The sequence below is a fragment of the Nyctibius grandis genome, chromosome Z (assembly GCF_013368605.1).
Source record: "Nyctibius grandis isolate bNycGra1 chromosome Z, bNycGra1.pri, whole genome shotgun sequence".
Taxonomy (NCBI): domain Eukaryota; kingdom Metazoa; phylum Chordata; class Aves; order Nyctibiiformes; family Nyctibiidae; genus Nyctibius; species Nyctibius grandis.
In genome coordinates, this window is record NC_090695.1 from 38471570 (window position 1) to 38483712 (window position 12143).

Genomic DNA, 12143 nt, shown 5'->3' on the forward strand with positions numbered 1-12143 from the left:
TCTGTTAGCATTATATTTGCCGTAAAAATTCTGTAGAAAATAAAGCTTGAAGGTTTTGTTGTATTATGTTTGTTTTTCAGAAAGAAAAGATTAAATAGAAATCAGTATAGAATTTGTTCCCAAACGAGCTGAATACTTAGAAATTTGCTCAGTGCTAATGGTGTTGGCCTTGAGTGGCCCAATCTGTGGATTCAAAACTTAATAAATTTGTGAATAGAAGATTGTCAGGCTTCAGAGATTAGAAAAAATGAAAGAAACCAACTAACTAACTAATTAGGATAGGATAGGTTGAGAGTAATTGGTTCAGAAAGGGAAGCTATACCCGTGTAAGCTTCCCCAGATGGAAACATATTTACGCTCAGGATGCAGGTAGCAGTGTCCCCAGTGCAATGCAATTTATTCAGTTTGTTTTAGTGTGACATGCATGATTATCTACATATAAGACAGGATTTATATGTGTTTCTGCAAAGAGTATAGATCTTGAGAAAGGAGAACATCCTATTTGCAAAGAGGAATCTAATCTCTTAGATGAGACGATGAATGAGATGAGACCTGCTGTCTAGCTGATGTGACAATGTCCTCTTGCACCAAGAATGCTCCTGCTGTAAAGGGACTCTTTTTTAAGGATAGGAGAAAGCGGGTGTTGGTAGTGAGAGGTCACAAAAGATAAGGAAAGCTGTTTTAAAATACTGTCAACAGTAGCTTACCCACATGTTAAGCAACAAAATAAGGAAATAATTTGCAAGTACTTCTGTGCAAGAAGCCCAAAAAATTAGATGTGGAGCTAGACTGCTTGGCGTCAGATGACAATCCTGACACACTAGGCATCTCAATGACCTGGAGGAAGGAGAGTAATCTGTGGGGTACAGTGTTGCCCAGGTACTATCTTTGCAGGAATGACAGAGTAGGATTACATGGTGAGAGAGTGGCACTGTATTCTGAAAAGGATTATTTAAGTGTAATATCAGACAGCTATTAGAGAGAAAGGGAGCACTATGTAATGCTTTTGCATAGAAGTCCTACATTTTAATAATAAATAAGTAGCAGTGAAATTGTACTGCTGATCTTTTCATCAGGATACTGACAGTGATACGGAAATGTGAAGCAAGATTCGACAAGTTGTGAAGGACAGGCTATAATTGTGGAAGGTTTCAACTATACATATAGACCCTGAATCATTTTCTTGCCAAGACAAGATGTAGAGGCACAAATGTTGTGTAGAATAAGTAACTTTTCTAGAACAATCAGTCTTAGGAACCAAAAGGAAAAGTACTGTTCTGGATTTTATTTTAGTGGTATAAAAAACAGTTCAGAAAGCATTAGAGGGAGAGCCTCTCTGTAATAGTTACCTCAATACAATAAGAAGCACAGAATTGTGCAGCTTGGAAGGAACCTCTGGAAGCTGTCTTGTCCAACTTGCTGCTCAAAGCAGTGGCAGTTTGGGAAGGTTGCTTAGGATCTTGTCAAGCTTTGATGAAGGATGGAGGAGATGGAGACCAAGGATGGAGATTTCAGAAACTTTCTGGGCACCTGTTCCAGGGTCTAACCAGCCTAATGAGCAATTTCTTTTTATATCTAGTTGGAATTTGATGTATTCTAACTTGTGTCCATTGGCTCTCATACTATCCACTGTGCTCCTCTGGGAAAAGTCAAACTCCATCTTTTTGGCACACTTGTGTTAGGTAGACAACAATAAAATCTTCCCTTCTCCTAGGGCTGAATAAACCCAGGTCATTCACCCTGTTGTCATAAATCATGTGCCCAACCCCTGACCATTGTGGTACCCCTTTGCTAGACTTAATCTAGTACGTCAGTATGTTTCTTGGAGGAGCCCAAAACTAGACACAGGCACACATGCAGTCTCAAAAGTGCTGAATAGAATCAATTTTGTAAACCAGCTGACTTGCCTGTACAGCTAGTATGATGTTAGACCTTGCCACAAAGGTGTGTCACTACCTAATGTTCAACTTGTTCCTCAGAAGGACCTCACTTTTTCTGCAAAGCTGCTCTCTAGCCAGTTGATCTTCTAGAATGTCTTGTTGCGAGGGGTTATTCTAGCAGGACTTTGCCTTTGGTGAACTTCATGAAGTTCCTGTCAGCCCATTTTCTTCACCTTTGAGGTCTCTCTGAACAGCGGTCCAGCCCTCTAGTGAGTGTATCAGTTGCTTCCCTCAGTTTTATATCACCTGTGAACTTGCTGACAGGCACTCTAACCCATCTTTGAAGTTGTTAATAAAGACATTAAATAGTACTGGCTCTCGTATGGATCCCTGAGGGATGCTTTTGATTGCTAGCTGCCAGTTGGACTCCACACCATGAATCATAACCCTTTGAGCTTCACTCTCCAGCCACTTGCCCAGCCACTGTATCTATTTTTCAATTCAGATCTCAACTATTTGGCAATAAGGAGGTGGTAGACCATCTCCAATGCCTTGCCAAATTCAAAGTATACACCATTGCCTGCTCTCCCTTTCTTCTTACAGCTTGTCATCTCCTTACAGAGGCAATCAGGTTTCTAAAGCAACATTTTTCCTTGGGATGACTGTTTCCAGTCATCCAGAGTGGACCAAACCAATTGGTCTGGGGATACTCACTTCCCAGAAAGGGAACCACATAAAAATGAAGCAACTAGTCAAAAACCCTCCAACCCCCCAAACACCAGAACAAGCAGTACAGAAAGCCCATGAACAGTTGGAGACTGTTAAGAAAGGTACTGTAGCTGAAACCCAGCTGAAATGTGCTACAATTGAAAAAATGAAATTAAAAAAAGCCCAAACCAACCCTCATCTCAAAATAGTTTTAAAAAGCTCTCTGTAAACACTCAGTGGGGAAGTTTTTGTGGCCCTCACAGAGAAAAGGTCAGCATTTAAAACTTAAGCTTGCATTGGTGAGAACGGGCAGGCCAATAAACAATGGCAGGACAAATGCAAGTGGAAAGTTGAGGAGGCTAAAAAAGCTTTTGGAGAGGGGTTTGCAAAGATGCTTAAGCTGTGATAGTAAAATTTTGCTTAAATAAAGTGAAAAAGAAGTCAGGATATTTGTAGGTTTGCTTAATGATAACAGTGCAAAAGGATACACTGGGTTTACAAGGCTATAAAAGAACAGATCAGAAAAAAATCTTTGCATCAGTCTTCCTTGCTGAAGGTGCTAAGAAGATGCCAATAACTCATGTGTTCTTTGTAGCAGATAAATCAAAGGTGTTAGATCTGTTTGAAGTAACCATACAGCAGTTATGAGGTCAAGTAGATAAGTTATTTGTTAATATCTTGATGTTAATATCTTCACACCTGAGGGATGTGAAGAAACTGAAGTATGAAATTATTAAACTGAAACCTCATTGTAAACAACCAGTGTGCTAGTTGACTGGCAGGTTGCCACTGTAGCTCCCATCTACAAAATGGGCTCCAGAGGGAGCTGCAGACCAGTGAGCCTGACTGCTTCCATACTTGGGAACATGGCAGTCTGTCTTTAGGGAAAAAAGAAAGATCACTGCACACAGATTAACACAGTTTTGTTGGGGAAGCATCAGTGTGGCTCCTGTAAAGGGAAATTCTGCTTCATTAGCCTGCTGGAATTGCAGAAGAGTGACGGTAACCATGTGGATAAAATCTCATCTGTATTTTCCAATTGCCTTTGACAAGATTCCGCATGAAAGGTTATAAAGAATTTTGATTCCTGTGGGATTGGAGGAAAGGTCCTTTTAGCAACAGGGAACCAGTTAAAGCAGAGGAAACAAAGGGCAATGTTTATGTGCCACTTTCAGGACGGAAAATTGGAATCAGACTGCAGAAACTGTTAAGCTTGTGCTCTCTCCTGAGTAGCATCTGCTTTTGCCTCTGCTGGAGGCAGAGCACTGGTGATGGATGAACCCAATGCTGGTCTCACCCAGTTGGGTATTTCTAGCATTCATGCAAGCCAATCATTGACTTGTATGGATTGAATCTTGTATTACACACTGTAATTTCTTGTCTAGGCTTGCCTAAAATATTTCCAGCTGAGATATATTGTAACTTCAGTTGGAGACTATTTCACAGACAAATTAATTTATTTGGACGTGCTTCAGATATCCAGACTATAAACCTATAAACCTAGCCCTTTACTTGCTTCATACAATTTGTTTACTTCTGCATGTCTTTCCTCACCCTAAAAAAAATCTTTATGTAAAAGTTAACTCTTTTTAAAAATCTTGTACAGTTATCATTGTATGTTTGTCACTTAGTGTGTAGGGAGGTGGTATGTATGTACATATGTGTGTAAACAAGTGTTCATTCAAATAATGTTTTTAAAGTTGAAAAATAACATCTTCAGAAAATAGAGTTTCAAGCAGGAAGGATTCTAAAATATTCTAAATTCAGTCCCATGTATTCATGTAATGTCGAATACAGTCTTTAATTACGTAAACAGAGAAAGTTTTTTCAAGGAAGCATTTTGCCATTCAGTGCAAAAAGTGAACATGCTATGAGCAGTTAGGACAGTGTGGAGGTAAAGGCCACTGTAGTCTGTGTTATAGAAATTAATGATGACTGAGGCATGGAGAAGGAAAGAGCAGAGAAAGTCACCCTATGAAGGCAGCTGAGTGATCCTGAAAATAGCTGGAGTCTTATGTGTCATGCAAAGCAAGTTACTTTAATTTTTCACATTTCTAATTTTCTTTGTACTTCATGTGAGACTGTGGGATGTGAATTGCAATGTTTAGTTACAGCTGAGTCAGATGCATTAAACGTATAATGTGCTTTAAAATACTGTGTGTACTGAAAGACCATTTTTTTAAACCCTTCCCTTCAGTTAGCAGATATTTTGGCCTTATTTTCTTTGTGCCTTATCTCAGAGGGGTTTTGTAAAGCCTAAATTTCCTGTGAAGCAGTTAGATGCTGCTGTTCAGAGTACATCAGAAAAGGCTGTGAGGAAATTAGCAATCCAGCCTTCAGAACAGAGCTAGAATAATGTGTATTTGTATAAGGTATGAGGTTGTATTTTAAGCAAAATCTGCGTATTAAATGACTGCCTTCTATTCTGTGTGCTGTAGGAGCCTAGGCTAAAATAGGTGGGGATCTTATTGCTAAAATAGTGTGCAACTACATAATTAAAGATTTTGTCAGAAAACACAAGTATAAATGAACCATTTAAATTAATGTCTTTCACTCTAACGTTTCAAAATTTGACTTTGAAACTTTAGACTTCGTACGCTTGCAACTCTATTTGTATGTAATTTTAATAAAATGAAAAACGGTAATTCAGGTATTTTGTTGTACAGACCTTAGCTGGTTGATATTACAGAATAAACTATAGTAGTAATATAGTAGTAGATCAGAGCTGGAAAAGGGGAGGAGAGGTTTTGTTAATAAGTTTCTCAAATAGTCACTGGAAAAAGAGGAATGGTAAGATAACATCTGCACAAGGTTGGCTGGTGGCTTTCCCTGAGACTGAATACTTATTCCTGTCTTAACAGGATTCCACCTCCTACCGGTCTCCTTTTCATCTCAGTCATTTCCTTACCTAAAAAGGGCTGACTGAGACTTTTCTAGTGTATGTTACAGCCAACATTATATCTGAATTTTGTAAATTCAGATTTATAAATTTTAATCAGCTGTTGTACAAATGACTCTTTATGTTTGAAGTATGCGAAGTGTCATCAAATTAGAAATATTTCTTGTGTGTTGACAACTTTCCCACCAGTAATATGTTGATATGGTTTTGGTTTAATTTTTTTAATGGTTTTAGTGGTGTCTGTGTGATTGTTCTGTGGTTTTTAATTTTTATTTCCTCTCTTGTAGACTGAATCTTGAAGAAGAATTGCATCAGATGAAAGTACACCAATCTATAGGTAAGTTCGTGATACGGGAGTTTAACTATGTTAATAAAAAGTATAGTATATTATACATGTACATGTAGTCTATTAGAAATACTAATTTTAAGGTCATTTTCTCTCCAAAGGTTAATTTCTTTTTCTTGAATGTGTATTGTGTAAGCATAAGGCCATACATATTTCAAAGTATGTTTACCCTTAAGTTCTCCACATGCCTGTTAAATCAATGACAATTTTTATATATAGATGTGCACTAATGTATGTTTGCAACTTTTTTGTATATAGTACATACAAAATTAGTTAATTATTTTATGTCTAAAATATATATGTATATGTATATAAATATATATGTAAAATCTAAAATACATTTATATGTTTATGAAGCTTTCTTCAGAATCTCAAAATGGTTTTTCCAATATTGAAATTTCATGTTCTTTCAGACTTCTGTTTTTGATGCTAGTCTCACTAAGTATGTGAATTTGAAAGTAAATCAAAATGGTGAAACTCTTCTAAGAATTCATCATGAATGGCTTCTTTTATACTTCACTGTCTTTACAGTAGTTGATGGTTCCATGAAGATGGGTCTTTGTCAGTCAGATAGATAATATATTACCATTGCCTCTCCATCACTCCCCTGATTCTTTGTGTTATTTCTATTCCTGAATGTTCTGGGAGAAGTATTCAAGAGTGCATAGTTACAGTCCAGCTGGGTGTCACACCTGTGGTGAATTCTTATGCACAGTGTTGTGCAAAGGAAGGGAGTGGGAGACTCTGCGTGTTCTTGGCAATAAAGCCCTATCATTCTTTATCCCGATTTTCTGCTGTTGGCTCTTTTTTTTGTGATAATGTTAGCTACTTGAATGAAAAAAGAATTTTTTTACCTTTATTTTAAATTTGTTTTGTAGTATCTATAAAAATAAGTGGAAATATCCAGCTGCTGAAGACAGTTACTGTTTTCTTTTGTGTCACTTCTTGTGTTACTTTCATAGCCCCGCATAGAGATGAAGGGAACTAGTGAAAGTTTCAAATACAGACGTTAAAATCACTTCTTTGTTTTTGCCAATTTAGTCAGTCTTTGCACAGAGAGAAGGGGATAGCAGTGATAGGAGTAAAGGGCCTGCTGAGCAATGACCATGCATTTCCAAAAAACAGTCAGATCCCTGAAACTTCCAGTTCGTGACATGTTTAGTGCTTTAACAATTAGTCTTTTATTCCTTCTTTTTTCATTATCTTTTCAGATTAAAAAATATCCTCTTTTAAAAGTGTGTGGGTATATACACACTTCTAGTTTGGTTATTGGTATGATGATTAATTGTTGTTATAATTGGATTCGAAAAAGAGTTGAACTACTAGTGAAGCGTGTTAGGCAAATTTCATTTAGCTTTTCCAGCATTTGTTGTTATGCATATCATTTAGATGAACAGGAAATTTTTGATAAGATACAAAATCAAGTTCAAAGATATGTATTAAGCAAAACTTTTTGTTAGCACATAAGACTGAGCTGACCCCAGCCATTTCCAAACGTGTACCAATTGAAGTATAAAAAAATAGTTTCCTCATCCAGTCTATAAAAAGTAATTTCCTTGTTGTTCCCCTTGCAAATCCTAGAGTATTGCAGTGTGGTTGACACTTTTATCAGTTGGTTGACATTTTCTAGAAGACTACATCATAACAACAAAAGCTGGATGTCCATCTTTGAGCATAAATGAGAGTATGTGAGGAATCCTTCCTCATGTGCTAAGAAAGCCCGTACACCCTCTGCCCTAAAATGGGTATTAAATGCCTTCCTTTTCCCAGATAAAAGTACAGCCTCAGGTCTGTTATATGTAATTTGCTGGGAGTCCAAACTTGATATGCTCTAAATACACTTTGTTTTCAGTCTTAGTATGTTTTCTTTTCTAAAGGAAACCTGACATAAATTTACTCAGCTTATCAATGATGTCGGAATTCACTTTCACCTTCGCAGGTACCTGTTTCCATCAAGCATTCTAACATCAAGGGAGAAATTCTGAAAAAAGTGGCTGAGCCTCCCTATGTTAAAGAAGACCTATCCTCTTGCTTGATTAGCTATCAGTTGTGTTTGTCAGGAGGAAGTACTGGATAGCTTTGTTGCTCTACTGTATCATTCTTCAAACCCTGCTGGTCAAAGATGAAGCAGGTCAGGGGAAAAGAAAACTCTGCTCCTGCCATTCTCAATTTCTTTCCATTCTGATTCAATTGTCCAAGGTGTCTCTTTTGCCATTACCAGTTGTTTTCCAGTAGTAATCAAATATGCTATTCATGTAATTATTTGTGCATGAATGTAAAGCATGTGTTGGCAGGTACTCCTGTCATTTCCTCCAAAAGCAGGAAAGTGGGTCCATGTAATCGTATTCAGAAAAATAGCAAGTGCCGTATTAAAAGACGGTAAACTTTTGGCCCCCTGTTTCTTCAAGGAGGCAGTCTGAAGGCTTCTTTCGTTATGAGACTTCTGAATCTACCATGCCCCCAGCTCATGTGCGAGAAAGGCATTCCCTTCTTCTGGTCTTCACAGAGGTTTTTCCTACTGGCTGGTTCTGACTGAGCACGTTTTTGGGAGCATGGGTGGCTACAACTGCAGTCAGTAACACAGTGGCTTTCTGTCAAGGGAATCCTTTACCTGATGCATACCAGAGGCAAAAATCTCGTTCTTTTGATGGTTCATGTAGGTACTTTATGAGTGACTAATACACAGCTCTGTTTTTTTTGAAACTGATAGTTTTTTCTCCATGTTAAAAGGCTTTCTGCAAATACTAATAGTGAACTGTAGTATCATAGTTCAAGTGCCATTTTGGTGGCGGTGTTGAACTAACTCATCATTAGATTTGGTGACTATTAATTAGGAATTAAGTGTTACGTTCTAAAGCTGACTGTTAACTATGTTTTCTCAGTGGGGTGTAAGTATACTTCTGTAAGAACACAGTAATTTGATGACTGAAGATAGTGGGGTTTATGACCTGTGGGTCTATTCCTTGAGGGAGAACTTGGTATTTTTTTATGTAGGAGTATGATGGGTAGAGCATATGTCTTGCTAAGCAGACTGATATGATGAATCTTTCTACTATCACAGACAGACAGACAGTTATAGGCAATGCTGTTCTGTTGCCTCCCTAACCAATTCCTGTGAACAATTACATAACAATTAGAAGGGAGAAGGGGGCTGAATAGGCCATTTATTTTCTGTTCTATAGAAAGGGTCATAACCCGTCAGTGACCTTTGGCTTTTCTGTAATTTATGTTACTTGTGACTTCTGTGACAATACTGAACATATATAGTCTTTCCCATCTATTTTGCATTAGTATTCTTTATTCTCTGCATATAATATGTTTATTTATAGATAGAGTTTTAAAATGTATTTTAATATATCCACATAATAAACATAACACCGTGTGTGCTTTGATCAGTTTGTTTGACTATGGCAAATCATTTTTCTTTTCAGTGGAGTACAGTAAATGCTGATATAAAAGCTATAGCAGACATTCAAATGAGTGAATATTTAGAAAAAGATGAAAAGCATGTTTGTATTATCTTTGTGTGTGTTACTTAAAGAATGTTGTAAATGTATGCAATACCACTGTGCTGGGGGACTGTAGTCTGAAATAACATGGGAACTAACATATTAATATCAAGGTAAGGGTACATATTCCCCAGATGCATAGTTTTACCTTTTTCAGCTTTTATTATCTTTAGAATAGTGTTCCATTTATTTCATGAATACAGAAGTATTAATTGGCCATGACATGTTCCAAAGACAAAAGAAAGGTCTAATTCACTCTAACAAACTTGTTAGTCACTGTTTATATCAAGAGGATTGTGAATCTACAGAGAGTAACACTGTTTTCTTCCACACTTGCTTTGTTTATAAATCAAAAGTTTTTAAGTGACCTGCAGTGTCTGCTTCTAGTTTGAAATGATACTTCTAAAGAAGACCTCCGCCATGTAGCACAGATATTTATCCCTTAAGATTAATTCTTTTAGTTAATTTGGGAGGAAGAAGGCCAGGAAAAGAAATGCGAATATTGTGGTGTTTTTACAGTGACAGGATTTTTTATTCTTTAATGTAATATTTCATATTCTAAGAAAAAGTCCTTCTGAGGTGTGTAATTGCTGATTTCTGTGAGCAGTGGGCAATTTGTGAATGCTAAGCTCTTGGGTCAAATCTAAACAAAATGTATTTTACTTCTGATTTACCATACGTATTAGTAGTTCTAAACTTTTTTGTAGCATTCTTCTCTATGAACAGATCTAAATTTTAACTTTTCTTTTTTTTGTGGGATTTTTAGTACCTAAAGTGCATAGCTGTCTGCAAGAGTGATGCTTAGAGTCATGTTCACTCTCGTTAGTTGCATCAATTTTTAATTGTTATGAATTCACACTGTTACAATGGAGTGATTTGTGTGATTTATCTGGTGAAGTACATGATCTTTCACTTAACAAAAAAAGGGGTTTAAAGTTTTCATCCATCCTAATTCTGTTACTGTTTGCTTTGTTCACCAGTCACTCTGATCCTCCTGGCAGGGGCCAAGACCTAGAGTGCAAATCTGGTAGTGACTGTGTAGATAAAAAGGCAATGAATTCTGCTTTTAAGGCATAGAGGGAATAGTCTATAAAAGAATAAAAATCAGAATGAAAGTATAGAGTCTTTAACCTGCAGATCTATTGTACCTTTGAAAAGCTTATACTCTGAAAAAAACATACTGTGATGCTACAAAGATTCATAATTATGTGACAGAACACTTTGAAAAGAGGTCACTCTTTAGAAACTGACCAAAAGGCTTGTCAAGAAAGTAGACCACATTATGAATAATTGAGGAAGTAAAGAATGCATTTCCTTAAAATGACTAGGTATTGTTTTAGTGAAATACTAGGTGTCACAATCTATTTTATTTATTCTCTGATAGAGATGTATTACTTATTTTCTGATAGAGCCACTTTTTAAACTTAGTGAAGATGAGGGGGTCAAGAACAGTACTGCAAAGAGGAATGTGAAAGAAATTTCACATCAGCCATTACAGAAGGTAAGATGCCAACCCCAGCAAACAGATCTACATTTTAATATAAGAATCATATATATATATGTCAGTACTCATGAATTTAGGCCATGATTTTCCTTTCCTAATTCAAAAATACGGATTTCCAAAATTGTGTCAGAAATGAATTCTAGTGAAGTAGCTGTGAATATGTCATGTGAGATAAACATGGTTAATATCAGAGAAAATGCAAAGAATGCTTAGAGGTATAATGTTAAAAATTAACAACTTTACTAAATTGGAAGTAACATATGCTTAGCATTTTATCACTTTTAAGTTCAGAAACCTTAATTTCTTTTGCTGAGTATTTAGCCTTACATGTTAGCAGGTGTCAGTCTCTATAGAGCTCTTGCTACAGAATAAAATTGATGCATAATGGTGATAAATCCACCTTTTGTTGTATTTAAATCTTAGAACATTGCATATGCAAATGTTTTTTACATATGTGGGTTTATCGCTCTTTTCACAAGTTAGTACGGTATGCATTTAGTGTTCTTTGGCTTAGCAAATATGATGAGTATTTAATCTTTACTGCTCAACATTCTACATGTTTTACCTCATACTGTAACAAGATGTTCTTAACTAGTTGCTCTTTGTATTGATATTTGTAATATACACAAGTAGTTTAGTATGTTAACAGGTGTTCACTTAAGAGGGCTCACTTGTATTTTACCATATGTTTTGTTTGCTGCAAAGACAAGACATCCTTCAAACAGTACCATGCCTTTTGTTTGTCATTTTGAAAAACGATGTTTGTTTAATTACTTATGAATCTTTAAAAGCATGCTTAAATTGAATAAATACAAATCTATAACTTTGAATGTCAGTTCGGGTATGTCTGTTTTTTATTTGTGAATTAACTTGTAGGAAGTATGGTAATTTACAGCAGATGATGTGATTGCATATACTTGTAACACTTGCCATATGGTCAGGCAATGAAGGCTGTCATCTCGTTATTACTGAATGACAAACATCATGTTAAAATAATAACACACAGAATAGGAAGTGCTCACATTCATTTATCTTAAGGTAGAGTGAGTAATTGAAATAATATGAATGCTACCATCTGAAATGTCACACAGTTTATGCTTGCTTATCATCTATATTTCAGAGCTATAATTTTGTTTGCCAGGTACTACATAATTTTTATCTCTATGGATATACGAAGTTATGATGGTACCTTAGGGATAGGTGTAGAAGCTATTCATTGATTGTTTCCTTCTAGCTGTCATACATGACTTTAAGTGCTAGTGAGTGCAAAAGGTTGCTTTAAAGAACTGAGAAAATA

At 36.3% G+C, this 12143-nt stretch overlaps 1 protein-coding gene across 1 annotated transcript in view; it reads left to right on the forward strand.

The window, feature by feature from the left end:
* The window catches only part of CNTLN (centlein), a 205264-nt gene that overhangs the window by 137451 nt on the left and 55670 nt on the right, over positions 1–12143 (forward strand). The window contains exons 13-14 of the mRNA XM_068422921.1: positions 5775–5824; positions 10752–10843. Coding sequence (XP_068279022.1) covers positions 5775–5824; positions 10752–10843 — 142 coding nt within the window. The remainder of the gene's footprint in view (positions 1–5774; positions 5825–10751; positions 10844–12143) is intronic.